Below are 14,818 nucleotides of genomic sequence, written 5' to 3' on the forward strand. Positions count from 1 at the left end.
ATCTTTACGATATTAATCATAAGTATACTGTAAAAAGTTTAAAATGAGTATGATAATTTTCAGCCAATCACTAAAAGAAAAAAATAGAGAGATACCTGAAATGTCAATAGTTAACAAGTCAAAATAGATTGTTTTCAAATAATTAAATAGGGTCTATCCCAGGAACAAGCTTGCTCAATACTCAAAAATCAGTCACTGCAGAGGCGCCTGGGTGCCTCCGTTGGTTAAGTGTCTGACTCTTGATTTCAGCTCAGGTCATGATCCCAGGGTCGTGGGGTCCATCCCCAGGTTTGGCTCTGCACTGAGCATGGGATGCCCTGCTTGAGATGATCTCTCTCCCTCTGCCCCTCCTCCACTTGTACACGCACTCTCAGTCTCTCTCTCTAAAATAGAAATTAAAGGGGTGCCTGGGTGGCTCAGTCGGTTGAGTCTCCAACTTTGGCTCAGGTCATGGTCTCATGGTTCGTGAGTTCGAGGCCAGCATCGGGCTCTGTGCTGACAGCTCAGAGCCTGGAGCCTGCTTCTGATTCTGTGTCTCCCTCTCTCTGACCCTCCCCTGTTCATGCTCTGTCTCTGTCTCAAAAATAAATAAACATTAAAAAAAATAAAATAGAAATTAAAAAATTAGGGGCATCTGGGTTTCTTCTTCGGTTAAGCGTCCGGCTTCGGCTCAGGTCATGATCCTGTGGTTTGCAGGTTCGAGTCCCATGTCAGGCTCTGTGCTGACATCCCAGAGCCTGGAACCTGCTTCGGATTCTGTGTCTCTCCCTCTTTCTACCCGTCTCCTGCTCATGCTCTGTCTCTCTCTGTCTCTCAATAATAAATAAACGTTAAAAAACATTTTTTAATAAATTAAAAAATTAAAAAAATAAGTCATTATCATTTACCTTATTAGCACATGTATAAAAACTACAACAGTTATCACTAGAGATAGAAAAAACACTTAATAAAATTCCATATCCATTGTTGATAGGAACACTCAGAGAAGTGGGAACAGGACAAACTTCCTCAGTCTAACGAAGGACATCTGCAAGCAGCCAACAATTAAAAGCATAATGAATGGCAGAAATATTCAACACTTTAGCCCCAACATGATAGACGAGTCAATAACGTTCACGCACAGCACTTCTGTCCCACATTACTGGAGGTACTAGGCAGCACATCCAGGCAAGAAAAAGACGAAAAGGCTGAAGAGTAAATGATAAGGTAAAATCTTTTAAGAGATGAAATCACCATTTATATTAAAATATCAAAAGAAACTACAAAATTATGAAATTAATAAGTGAATTTATTAAGGGCATGGGCTATAATATTAACATGCAAAAATCAACTGCAGTTTATATGCTATGGCAAACAATGGGATAAATGAGTTTTAAAATTTGAATTTAAAAGAATATAAACAAGCCCAAAGTATTTAAGAACAAATTTAACAAAAGACATGCAAGACACGTATACTGAGAAGCAAAAAGTGTTACTCAGAGAAATGGGAGACAACTTTATTATTATTTTTTTTAGGTTTTCTTCATTTATCTTGAGAGTGAGAGAGCACATGAGTGGGGGAGGTGCAGAGGCTGAAATCAAGGGTTGGAGGCTCAACCTACTGAACCACCCAGGTGCCCCGAAAGACAACTTTGCAACGTGGGATAGATCATGTTCACAAATTGGAAGTCTGGATGTTGTTAAAATGAGCGTTCTCCTCAAATTCATCCATGGATTCAACAAAATCCTAATTCTTGAACCAACTGAGTTTTGGTGGGGTTTGTTTGTTTAACTAGAAAGCTTATTCTAAAATGTATATGGAAATGCAAAGGTTCTGTGAGAAGGTGAGAAATGGTTGAAAGCCTATGTGTGATCTTTCAGGCTTCACCAGTGGCAATTACCCAAAGGGTAGCACCTATGTGGTGCTCCATAATGACAGGTGGGGACGCGGTGGATACGTGGCGGATGGATGGCAGGTGAATGTTACGCCTTGGGAGTGAAGATCCATCCTAAGTGAAGAGCCACACAGCTCCACTAGGGGGCAGATGGATTTTCAGCACATTGTGCAGAGGCTCCTCCTACTACTACAGAAGGGAAACAGATGCAGTAGGAAAGGAAGACCACGCTGGGGAGGAGAGATGAACTTGAGTTTGCCTTCTCAGTGCCTTTTCTCAGGGAAGGTGAGAGGTTATCACCTAAAATGCTGACTTGCCTGCTACTTCTCCTGGGACAAGGTATGAGTCTGATCCCACTGGGAAGTTTGGGGTTAATGTTGATGCCCAGTGGAGGAGCAGAGGGTCTGAGGCCACCCATCAGAGGAGGAGGGAACTGGATTAGTGGATTAGTGGATTCTGATGGTATAACAGTTGGAAGAACAAAATGGAGGCCGTGCCAGGGATCCAAAGTGACATTAAAGCAAATAGTGAAAAGACCTTCCTGCCTGGGGACGAGCTTGTCAGCTTTCTCTCTCTCTCTCACTGAAACTAGACACTGTGTTCAGCGCTCTCCTCTCTCAGAAGCCACACAGAGACATCTGTCAACGCGGGACCTCCGTGACAATCCACTGTGAGGTCGATATCCAGTTCACCTTAATGTTCTGGTACCATCAGCTCCCAGGACAGAGCTTGGTGCTGATGGCAACCACAAACCAGGGTCTGGAGGCCACTTACGAACGTGGATTTACCAAGGACAAGTTTCCCATCAGCCGCCCAACCCTAGTGTTCTCAACTATGACCGTAAGCAACGTGAGCCTTGAAGATAGCAGCTTTTACTTCTGTAGTGCCGGAGACACAGTACTCAGCACGGATCAGAGGTCTGAGCAAGAACCTCAGCCAGCTCCCTCCTGTCTGGCTCCCACCGGATGAACCCAAGGCCCCAGCCAAGGCAGGTGGGAGGGGGAAACCACAGCTCTGGTTGTTCCTGTGCTTGTGGGTAGGTCTGGGTGTGAAGGGGAAGACTGGCCACAGGGAGAGAATCTGCAGGACGAACTGGGGGTGGGGTGGGGGAGGGGGACTCCAGCCAGACACAGGAAGTGTGTCAGGAGGCTAAGGATAAAATTTCCTTCGTAAGAGTATTTAGAAGTACTCGGGAAAGACCATTGGACACAGTTTGCCTTCAAGGGGCAGGGTCAGAAATCCCCTTCAACTATTTTATCTCAAAGCTCTATTTGGCTCGTTTTCTATTGATATACTTCAGAAGGCTCTTAGCCATCTTGCTATCATACTGGTCCATTAGACTGATGGCATTTTGCTGGTTGTTCTTGGTGACCTGGATTCATAAAGCCCTCGAGATGCCTCAGTATGCCATATGCATGCCAGACCAACGTAAAATCTGCAAAAGTTCAGGGACCTGCCACATTGATGAGCTTTTGAGTGGTCCAAGGTCTGGGACGTGTTTGATTATACCCTCTTAGCTGCTAAACCTTATACTGTCTGCCAAGGAGAGAGGCGTGATGCTGAGAGGGCCTCTCTAGACTTGGGAGTTACCATATACCACAGTTGGGTGTGCCAGTCTTGTCCATTTGTTGTGTAATCTGTAAGGTGAGGGAAGTGCGAGAGGGGGTTCCACAGAACAAGGCGGTGATTAAAGCTGCCTAGGGCCATATACCAGGCAGGTCCATCATTCTCCAAGTCCCTGTGGCAGGACGGGAATGCCCCAGCCTTCCCCAGTAAGAGACGCACTGAGCAGATGCAAGGAGTTTTAGCGTGAAGCCACACTCTTCTATCTGCCAACAGCTGTTTTTCCTTTGGAGAGCACCCTAGATCTTTGTGTCACGTCGCATCATGGCAGTCAGAACTGTGTGTTAGCTGCCCCTTGGATCTGTAAAGCTAGACGTGCACAGAGTAGATACACAAGCCCAGTCTCAATTCACTCTCAAAAACAAGCGTGAGTCTCAGGGTTGCTCCGACCCCACCCGTCTTTACCATCAATCCACACCCAAGGCTGCATGGGAGTTTCCTAGTTCCAGCTGAAAAACCCTGGGCCCGTGTTCTGGCCCGGGTGACACGTTTCCCTGGAATCATCAGTACAGTGCCACACAAGTGTGGTCGGAAAGGGAGTGGTGACGATGATCATCTCAAGGGGCCAGAACTTCAGCCTCTAAATCTAGGTGTTCCCATTTTATGGGAGGAAAGATGGCCTGAGGCGTAGTTCTAACCTGTGTTCACATTTCTTTCACACTGTCATTTAGACCTTTTAACTGTTCACTCACATTTTCCTTCTATTTGCTTCCCTGTGGTGCATTCTGGGTCATTTCTTTGGAACCAGCATCCAGTTTACTAATTCACTCCTCAGTTCCAATAAGCCATTTAACTCTTCAGTTGACCTTGTCTAGTTAAACTATATTTTTGTTTCTAGAAATTCTACTTGGATCTTTTACAAATATGAGCGGTCATTTTTGAAAGCATCTTGCCCTTGTATATTTTTATTTTTATTATTTATGTTTTCTTTAATTTTAGAGATAGAGAGCATGCAAGGGGGGAGAGGGGCAGAGAGAGAGAGAGAGAGAGAGAGAGAGAGAATCTTAAGCAGGCCCTACACTCAGTGCAGAGCCGGACACACGGCTTGATCCCACGACCCTGGGCTTATGATTGTAGAAATTGAGAATGAGATGAAATCATCCACATAAAACACAGAAGACTATGCCTGATAGAGACAAAACAGACAATTAATTTAGTCCTGCCTAAAATTTCTTTCTCACTATAATATATGAAATTTTACCACTAGTAATTCTTTCCTCAAGGTTAGGTATTGCCCTCGCTGGGAACATTTTATTTATTATTGCCATTGTTTCTCTTTCTTTTAGCTGTTTTAATCACAAAATCCATGCATATTTTTGCAAAACATAAACTCACTCATTTAAATAAAGTTAGATCATACAACACATACTGCTTTATAACTTACTCTCTTAATATTCCACAAATACCATTTCATGTCAAAAAATCTACATTAAGTTTTGTAAGACCATTTCAATATGTTGATGGTCAATTTTTACAATTAAAACCAATGGCAAGGTAAATATCATATGCTAGATGACAGGGTTGTTTAATTTAAAAAGCAATGGTGTGTGTGTTGATTTATTTCTGTTACAGACTCAGCAGGGAATAATGAAAGCCCTCCCTACTCTTCCTTTACATGATTGGCCCCTTCTTTTTTATTTTTCTAAAGTTGATTTATTTATTTTGAGAGAGAGAACACGAGCGCACAATCAGGGAAGGTCCAGAGAAAAGAAGAGACAGAATCCCAAGCGGACTCTGCACCTTTAGCACAGAGCCCGATGCGGGGCTGAAACTCATGAAACGTGAGATCGTGACCCAAGCCAAGATCGAGAGTCAGACGCCTAACCGACTGTGTCACCCAGGCACCCCATGACTGGCTCCTTCTTATGTGAGGTCTCAAGTTCAAATCTCATCTCCCCCAAAGAGGTCTTTCCTGACCCCCTTACCTAATATAGCACTTGCGAACCCAGAAGCCGCTCACATTTATTACCACTCTATCCTATTTTAACAATACCTAAGTACCATAATCTGATATAAATATACCTCCTCACATATGTGTAGCCACACCCAGAAATGCACATAAATGCCATGAAAAGACATTTCCTATCTTCTTCATTGCTATTTCCCTACAGCTTAGAAAAACTGCAGGAATGCTTCAGGAATTCAGCCAATATTTACTGAGTGTTACAGACTGAATTGCGCTCCAAAATTCGTACAAGTACAGCCCTAAGTCCCGGTATTTTAGAATGTGATTATATTTGGAGATTTGGTCTTTAAAGATCTAATTAACTTAAAAGCGGGGCCATGAGGATGGCCCTAATCCAATCTGGCTGGTATCCTTATCAGAAGAGATTAGGACATCCTAGAAGAGACACGAGGATTGTACCCACAGAGGAAAGGCCACATGAGGACACAGTGAGGAGAAGGCCATCTACAAGCCAAGGAGAGAGGCCTCAGGAGAAACCAATCCTTCTGATGCCTTGATCTTAGACTTTCAGTTCCCAGAACTGTGAGAAAGTAGATTTCTGTTGCTTAAGACACCTAGTCTGTATTATTTTGCTTTGGTGGCCCTAGCAAACGAATATATTGAGTAAATAAATATGATTCAAAAGAAAAGAGGAAATTTTGCCAGGCAGTATGGATTTCCCAGGAGAAAAAGAGCTTAAACAATGTAATCCCATAAGCAAATGAACTGAATTGTTCTAACAGGGACGAACTGATGCTTTGACTTTTATGTTTGAAGAGAAAGGCGGCCCCACAACGTGCCAGCCCCCTCTGCTGCATTCCCAAGGCGGGGAAAGGGAACAGATGTGATGGGTTCTAGAGACCTAAGCCCAGAACCTGCTCAAACACAGTGGCTCTGAAGTGGATTGTCCTCAAACTGGAACTGTACAGGTGCCTGTGTGAAGTGAGCACTCCGTGCTGAGCCTTGGAGATCCTCTGGGCAGGTTGGCCAATAAGAAGTGGACAAATTAGCGGCTGCCTTCCAAATGGACAACACATTCTAGAGTTTTTATAATCCAAATGAGTGGACAGAGCCCAACTGACTGATTGGGCTTATCACTGAACTTTGCTTGTGGAGCTCAATCGGGATCTAATATGACTTAGAAAGATAAATACACATGCCATTAATTAAATCTGAGTATCATGGGACAAGTCATGACTGCTACAATAATAACAGCCCACATGCCTACTCCTTTTGGACTCTCTCCTGCCTTTCTTCTGCTTACTACCCTCCAATAGATGCTGGAGCCACTTAAGCAGCTCTAATAGGCTCAGGGACGAGACAAGGAGGGGTGGGAATGTGAACAGGAAGGCCGTAACATTACAGGAACCAGTCTTTCATTAGCTAGTGTTAAAGCCTTAATTGCCAGAGACTTTTCCCACTTACCCCTCTAAAGAAACCTGAAGAATAGATAAAATATGCAAATGGAACCTTGCTCTGGGCACAAAACTTGATCTTCCTTGGCTTCAAGGTGGGGAGAAGGACAAGGGGGAGAGAAAGGGTGGATACCCCCATTTAGCCAATCAGCTATGGCCAGCCTATGCCTCCACACCTGTGTCTCAGCCTTCATGTTTTTCTGGGCCACACAAAGTGCCCCCCTTCACTATCAAGAGTCAGTGATTCCCAGGCTCAGATATTCAAGAAAGCAGTTCTTACCGGATGAGAAATTGTGCCATGGTGAAAATATGTGGTTTAGAAAAAAATAATGGAGGAAGAAAAAAGCTGGAAGTTTAAAGAGAAGACAGCTCGGAATTGGACAATGTGGTTGGAGATCAGTAAAAGACACTGGGCCGAAGGGGGACTTGACTACAAGCAGAGGAGAAATACCTGAGCCTGGTGGGGGGTAGGGGTGGGCTTGGGAGAAAAGTGTTAAAAAAAAAAAAAAACCCACAACTAGTGACTTGGAATCTGACCAAAATCTACTTTTCAGACCACTGAGATGTCCCAAAGACCCCAGTGTGTAGCAACACAATGGGAAATAACTTAGCTTGTGTAGGGAAAGCCTCTGGTGTCAACTCTACATTCATCAGCCAAGTGACCCTGGAGAAGTCACTGACCTCTGAGCTTTAGATTCTTTATGGTAAAACAGAGAAAACGGTGTCTGTTGCCTAACTCATGAGGCTGCACTGCGGATCAAATAAAGAAGGGAAGCGAATATTCTATGGTAGAGCAGGCGGGTTCTAGAGTCAACTATCGTGCTTAAATCCCATCTCTACAACTTACTGGCTGTGTGACCTTGAGCAAGTTACTCCACCTCTACATGGCTCATTTCATCATCTACAAAATGGGCAACCTCATGGGTAGTTGTTATAATAAAGTGAAACAAAAAGGTCCATGAAAGACTGAGACAATGTTTGGGATAGTAAGCACGAGGAAGCTATTCACTGTTACCGTAATTAAAAGCCGGTGGTTTGATACGCTAATCGTGAAATACGAACTAGGAGAATGTCTTAGAGAAATGCTCAGAATGAAGAGTGTAAGAGCTGCACAGACTTATCCATATTGAATTTGGGCAAAGGGGCACCTGAATCCATCCTACATGCCTGAGCCTAAAGCATAAGGTAATAGTGTCACTTACAGCTATTTTCTCTGCCTAGAAGGTGATTCCTGCTACGTTCAAGAAAACTGACTTCGTGCTGTGTTGTGGGTGTAATAGTTTATTCTGAGGAAGAGCACAAAATATCAGGAAAAAGCTGGTCTTGAGGCTTTAAACACAGAAAGTCCTCAAGCTCTTGGGTGTTCCCTTTCAGACAGAGTCAAAGCCACAAGCACCTATCCAGAAATGTTCTCCCTCCTCCCCAGTTTCCTACCAAGGATCCCCTTTTCCTAGTGCACCTCTCCAGGGAACACTGGACGTGTTCCTCTTTATCCACTACAGCAGGGCTTCCTACGAACACCCCACAACAAAGGGATAAAATAGCATATTTGGTGACGTTACGGGGAAAGCCCCTACTGTCAAGGTTCCACAGCCGGGGGCAGCCACCCAGGAGCACAGAGAGATATGCCATCCATGCCTTGGACGTGGCAAGGTAAGGCTCTGAGACCGGGTGCCAGGTAGAGGACTAATTAATCTTCTATTTCTGCCAGGGAGCCAAGCATCAGGAGGGATCAGGAGGTACGTTTTGTCCTCTGGGAGCCTCTGGCTCGATCCCAAATCGACATTCCCTTAGATGGCACCTGCAGCAATTCCCAGACTTCCAATGCTTTCCACATCTTCCAGTAGCCTTGAGGCCAGCTCTGCCATTTTTAGATGTACGTTCTTGGGCAACACTGAACCTTGCTGATTCTCAGTCTCTTCCTCTAGGAATGGAAATAATTTCTTTCTGCACATTTCACAATTAAAACATTTGTGAAAAGCCAAATTTGAAACTCAACACAAACGAAGCTCAGCATGCCACTGCTGTTTGTGTGTGAAAGCTCGTTAAAAGCTGTCAGGCACTGTACAAATATAGCACCTTCCCCCAGAGGTGTGAGCCCACCAGGATGAGAGGGGGTGCCACAGGCAAGGCCAGAGCTCTGAGCAGCGGCTCCCCTATTGTGGGGAAGCTGGCCTCCAGCCATGTCAGGCACCGGACCGGCCTATGGGCCACTCCCAACACCACGAGTCCCACGATAGTGTTTTCCCCAACTTCTGCCAGTTTCCATTTACTCCATTCCCCCAGCCTACTTCCTGTCTCACCACCAGACTCCTCGGCCTTTTTCACCTTGCTCACCAACGCCAGAAACTTTCCTCGCTTCCACCTTTCAGAGAATTTGAACATGGACCATGCCCGCTCCAGCTCTTCACCACCCTGGAGCTCAGAGGGGCTGAGAAGGAGAAGTGTCTTCACCAGACGGCTTCTCCACCTGGTTCACATAATTACACTTGAGCACAGACACCGGCTCCACCTCTAGTCCCCTCTGGTCAGGTTATGCCTCAATAGGTTACAAGGTTGTGTCTTGGTGGGTGGTGGCAGGTCCCAAACTGAAGTCATTCCTGGGAAAATGAACTCTGGGCTGAGGCCAGTACAATAGTCCCACTGCATCTAAAATAGAAAATTCCAGAATTCCCCCATTCCTTTGTTGTTCCCGATGATCAAATACTTGACCCCTTCACTATGTGCTAATCTCTCTACCTACTGCTGGTTCTCTGATCAGAACCCACGTTTACCACTTTCAAACCCCTTTTTAGTATCTGATCTGGAGCACACAATTGGACCTCAGGCTGCCAGCCCCCAGCAGGCGGGGGAAGTTTTCATCACACGGGAGCAGCTTCCCAGGGCAACCAAGAGGTTGCTTAGAGAAAACCCAAGACAGTGTGAGTGATGAGAAAGATCGGCATCGTGATAGGGCCGACAAGGAGGGATATGGTGTTGACCTTCTGTCCTCCAAATACATCAGGCAAATGCCTACTTCATTTCTCCCTCCAAACGCTCCTGTCCACAAGCCTAGGTAGGAAGGAAAGCCAGCTGAAAGCCCAGATTCCCAAGAAACTCTGCCTCTCCCTTCTCATCAGCTCTTGACATTGGGATGCTGGTTCCCTTGAGTGTGGCCTTCCTACCCAGTGGTTTAGACTTGGGAGAAGGGTGGTCATGCTTACAGATAACAAGACTTAGACAAGACTTCTCTCCCCTTGTGGGGGCTTCAGGTTACCAGCAGCCAAGTTTGCTTCCAATACCAGCTCTTGCTTAGAGTTCAATAAATCTCCATGAGGTCAGAGGGCCCAGGCCATTCTTCCTCCTCCTCTCATCTCAAGAAGGTCCAGCTGTGACATATGGGGGTTTGGCTTCTTCCCCTCACCCCAGAACCTTCCCAGGAGTCAGCTGCTCTTCCTCTCTCCCCTCACAAGGTAAGCTTTCTTATCACCAGCGGGTCACGAATCCACAGATGGCCAAACACAGAGCTGAGGCAAGGCCCCGGGAAGGGAAAGTTACAGGTGTGTTTGTCCCGGGAGGAGCGGTGACCCTCCACCCTCACACACACCCCTCGCCCTCATTTGGGGAGGTATAAAAGCGTCCCCACTACTCACTCAGTTCTACTTCTGCCGCCATGACTCCACTCCTGATCCTTGCTTTCGTGGGAGCTGCTGGTGAGTCCCACGCGTGGACTTGGGCTCCACTCGCCCCTCTCCTGGCAGAGACACCTGCTCTACCTTTCCCGCTCTTGTGTGTTTACCTGGGTTCTGATAGTCTCTCTCCCCTGCCAGGGAGCCCTCCTCCTCATTCTTGGGCTCTCTGTAAGACTCTCCCGCCTTGTGCTGACCTCACTCCCAACCCCATCATCGACCCATTTAGGACTTTGTTGGGAGGGGCTGGAAAGGGAGACCAGGTGTCAGTCATCCATGAAATGAACCGGGGGTCTTGAGGCTTAATTCTGGCAACTCTGGGATAGCTCTCCTATAGCTGTCCTCAACCTCAGGTATGCCTAGACAAGTTGAAAGAATACTCATGCCAGAGTCCTATCCTTAGAAATTCTGGTTTAGTTGGCCTGGTGTGTGGCCTGTGCATTGAATTTTTTTATTTTTTATTTTTTTAAGTTTATTTATCTTTGAGAGCGAGCAAGAGAGCAAGAGTGAGCAGGGAAGGGGCAGAGACAGAAGGAGAGAGAGCATCCCAAGCAGGCTCTGTGCTGTGAGCACAGAGCCCTCTGCAGGGCTCGATCCCACAACTGTGAGATCATGACCTGAGCCGAGATCAAGAATCAGACACTTACGTGACTGAGTCACCCAGTAGCCCTGTGTATTGAATTTTTTAATTTCCTAAAAGACTTTAGGATTCCCAAGTGTGTAGCCAAGGTTGGGAATCACTGTTCTATTAGGCAATAACAGCTGGTCTACCTTTGTCCTGCCTAATGGGCCTGGGGGCTCCTATAGATTTTTAGCTATGGGAAAAGCTGGGTACAGCCAGGGCTACTTAGCCAGATTTTCCTCTCTAGGCCAACCCATCCTGACAATCTGGAGCTCAAACAGCCATGAGGAGTAGAGTAATGATGGATGAGAAGCATTCAGTGGATGAGAAAACCACATTCAGACCTGTGTCACACCGAGTGCAGTGTGAGGCATGTCCTGTGTTCTCGCCCGGTGCCCCTGGCAGAGGTCTGGGCCTGAGCCCCAGCAGGCACCGGGCTATGTGCCCTGCAGACACACGGAGAGGCTCAGGAGAGAGCTACACGCTTGGGGCACCTACTGGGGATGTAACGCCCCCTGCCTGCCAGTCTGTCATCTCTGCGCCTGTTGAGGACTCCTGATTAGCATGATCCAACCACAGGGCTCCAGGCTCCCCCTGCCCACATCCGCTGAATTGGCTTCTCCCTTCCTTTCTCCGTTCAAGTTGCTTTCCCCACTGACGACGATGACAAGATCGTTGGGGGCTATACCTGTGAGGAGAACTCCATCCCCTACCAGGTGTCCCTGAACTCGGGCTACCACTTCTGCGGCGGCTCCCTCATCAGTGACCAGTGGGTGGTGTCTGCGGCTCACTGCTACAAGTCGTGAGTGCTGGGTCCCCTCACACCCAGAGCCCTCTCGGGTGCTGGGTCAGCCCGGGAGTGCAGAGGTTGGAGAAGATGGGTGGATGGAGAGGCAAGGTTGTCACCAGCCACCCACTCACAGAAGTGAGGGGGCAAAGAGGGGCACTGGATAGAAAGCCTCTCCCATCCAAAACAAACGGATGACACAGCAAAGGCTCTGGGTCAGAAAAGTAGGGAGGGACTCTTTTGGGGGTGGTGAGGTCCAATGGGAAAGCAGCAAGGACCTTGCACGAGTCTCCTCTGCCAGTTGACTACCCATTGAAACCACCTAAGATCTGTTCAAAAAATAGTGACGCCTGGGTCCCATCCCAGGGCACTTAACTCAGAATTTTCAGGAAGAGGGGTTTGAACACTGGTGAGTTTTTAATGCTCTCCACCTCTGGTGACTCTACCCTGTGGCAGAGCTGAGGATCATTGCCTGGACCAAGGGTTCTCCATCAGAATCACCTGAAAGGCTTGCTAAACCATGGACCGCTGGGTCCCACACCAGAGCTTCTGATTCAGCAGATCCGGGGGTGGGGGCGGGGGTGGGGACCAACCCTCTGTACTTCTAGTAAGTTTCCAGGTGATGCTGAGGCTGCAGGTCCCAGGGCAACAGTTTGAGAACCACTGGGTGAGCTCATACAGGATGATGGCACTTACCAGACCGAGAAGGGAGGGAATAAGGTCGCTGCGTGTAGGTAGCGAAATGACAGAGGCTGAGGGATGCATGGGAAGCTTCTAGCAGGTCATTTGTGCCTGTGGTGCCAGGTGCATGGGGGTTTGTTGGGGAAAGCAGGCTGAGGAGCAGTCCCCACTGGGTCCCTTCACCTCATCCCTGCTCCATGACCACCCACCTCTCAAGCAGAAAGTTCTTGGTCTCACACCTGCACTGACCCACCACCCCTCTCCTGCCTGGTGATATTGCTACAGTCCTACCCATGAGCAGGAACCTGGAGAACCCTGGGGAAAAGTGGGCATATGGACAAGAGGGTTTCCCCACGCTTCTCTTCCCAACAGTCGCATCCAAGTGAGGCTCGGAGAGCACAACATCGAAGTCCTGGAGGGGGATGAGCAGTTCATCAACTCGGCCAAGGTCATCCGCCACCCCAGATTTAACAGCTGGACCCTGGACTATGACATCATGCTTATCAAGCTCTCCTCACCTGCAGCCCTCACTGGCCGGGTGTCCACCATATCGCTGCCCTCCGCCTGTGCCCCCGCCGGCACCCAGTGCCTCATCTCTGGCTGGGGCAACACCCTGAGCTCTGGCAGTGAGTGGAACCCCCACTGCTTCACCCTCTGACTTCCCCGCATTTCCCAGAACCAAGCATGCCCCTGAGCTTGAACCCCTCTACACTCCAAGCTCAGGGCTGGGTGCTAGAAAGAGGCAAAGCTTTAAGGAGTTGACTCCCTAGAATCGAAATATAGAACAAATATAGCCCTTTCTACTGTCGCGTCCAGGGAGGGGGTCAGCAGCGATCATTCTGGGAACCGAACCCCATTGTCCCTCACTGGGGCTTACGTGCCTGGAGTCCTCCCCTGGCCGCCCTCCATGTTCAACACTGGATGGCTGTCCCCTTTCCTGGCCTGACTCCCATTTTTCCTTTCCTTGATCTCTTCCTGCTCCTCAAAGCCAACTACCCCGAGCTGCTACAGTGCCTGGACGCCCCACTGCTGAGCCAGGACCAGTGTAAAGCCGCCTACCCCGGGCAGATCACGGAGAACATGGTTTGCGCTGGCTTCCTTGAGGGAGGCAAGGACTCCTGCCAGGTGACTCGACCCCTTCCCACGCTGAGACCTTTGCCCAGCAGCAGGATTGGAACACCCGGCCAGGGCTGTGGGGTTGGTGGAGGAGGGCTCCGTGCAGTGGACTTGTAAAGAAGCGAGGAAGTCTTGTCTGTGTGACAGTCATCTTCGAGTGAGAACAGAGAACGGGCCACCATGGGAGGGGTGCAGAACCACAGATCTGACCAGAACACAGTCTTTTAAGGTTCAGACTGTGTGTGTGGCTCTATTTACCCTTTTTTCCTTTCTAACCCTTGTCCCGTCTGCCTCCTCCCCAGGGTGACTCTGGTGGCCCTGTGGTCTGCGGAGGAGAGCTCCAGGGCATCGTCTCCTGGGGCTATGGCTGTGCCCAGAAGGACAAGCCTGGCGTCTACACCAAGGTGTGCAACTTTACAAACTGGATTAAGGAGACGATAGCTGCCAACAGCTAAAGCCCCCAGGCCCCCTGCCATCCATATCCTAATAAAGTGAGCCTCTCACAACTGCCTGTGTCTGCACCTGCTCCCTCCTGCCCCCTCGCTCTGTGGACATCCTCCCATCTGAGGCCAGACAGGGCTCTACCCCTTAGAGACGAACAGAATTCCCCAGCTCCCGAGATATGTTCCATGGAATACTGGTTTAGCAGCATGTGAAGAGAAGGAATCTAAAAACCTACAAGTAGGGGGCAATGGGGGGCTATTTACTAGAGAACAATACCTTGCAGAAGGCTGTGCTAAAGAGGTTCCTTGATCTTGGGACTCCCCCAGGTCTGGACTACAGGGCTCGTGTGGGGCCACACAGGTCCTAGTTTGCAGGGTCTCACTACCTCCTTTCACTGGGACCCAGAGCTAATCACCTCGGAGACCCTTGCACCAATCTCCTTGGCCTCTGCTGAGCCCCCTGTACACACACTCTTTCTAGCCCAGGTCGTACTGCCTCCCGGCAGCAGAAGGCCACACTGGACCCTTCCCCCACAACGTGCTCCTGTGTCTAAGGGAGACAACAGCCCCCACACTCTGCAGAAATCTGCCTCTTACTCATCCCATGTAATGAGACCCACACGTGTCTACCACACTGGGCACAT

At 48.3% G+C, this 14,818-nt stretch overlaps 1 protein-coding gene and 2 gene segments (V, D, J or C); all 3 read left to right on the forward strand.

The window, feature by feature from the left end:
- Positions 1 to 14,818, forward strand: part of LOC125160503 (T cell receptor beta constant 2-like) — a 181,990-nt gene that overhangs the window by 146,524 nt on the left and 20,648 nt on the right.
- LOC125160504 (T cell receptor beta constant 2-like) overlaps positions 1 to 14,818 on the forward strand; it is a 42,373-nt gene that overhangs the window by 15,706 nt on the left and 11,849 nt on the right.
- LOC125160511 (anionic trypsin-like) lies at positions 12,775 to 14,187 on the forward strand. Its single transcript, XM_047849506.1, has 3 exons — positions 12,775 to 13,241; positions 13,604 to 13,740; positions 14,034 to 14,187. The coding sequence occupies exons 1-3, from the start codon at positions 13,112 to 13,114 to the stop codon at positions 14,184 to 14,186; spliced, it is 420 nt and encodes a 139-aa protein (XP_047705462.1). The 5' UTR covers positions 12,775 to 13,111; the 3' UTR covers position 14,187.

The sequence above is a fragment of the Prionailurus viverrinus genome, chromosome A2 (assembly GCF_022837055.1).
Source record: "Prionailurus viverrinus isolate Anna chromosome A2, UM_Priviv_1.0, whole genome shotgun sequence".
Taxonomy (NCBI): Eukaryota; Metazoa; Chordata; class Mammalia; order Carnivora; family Felidae; genus Prionailurus; species Prionailurus viverrinus.

Excerpts from the sequence above, each read along its gene's own strand:
- LOC125160511 (XM_047849506.1), top strand. The coding sequence starts at position 13,112 with ATGCTTATCAAGCTCTCCTCACCTGCAGCCCTCACTGGCCGGGTGTCC. Across the intron at positions 13,242-13,603 it reads CAACACCCTGAGCTCTGGCA|CCAACTACCCCGAGCTGCTA; the intron begins GTGAGTGGAACC and ends TGCTCCTCAAAG. Across the intron at positions 13,741-14,033 it reads GAGGCAAGGACTCCTGCCAG|GGTGACTCTGGTGGCCCTGT; the intron begins GTGACTCGACCC and ends CCTCCTCCCCAG.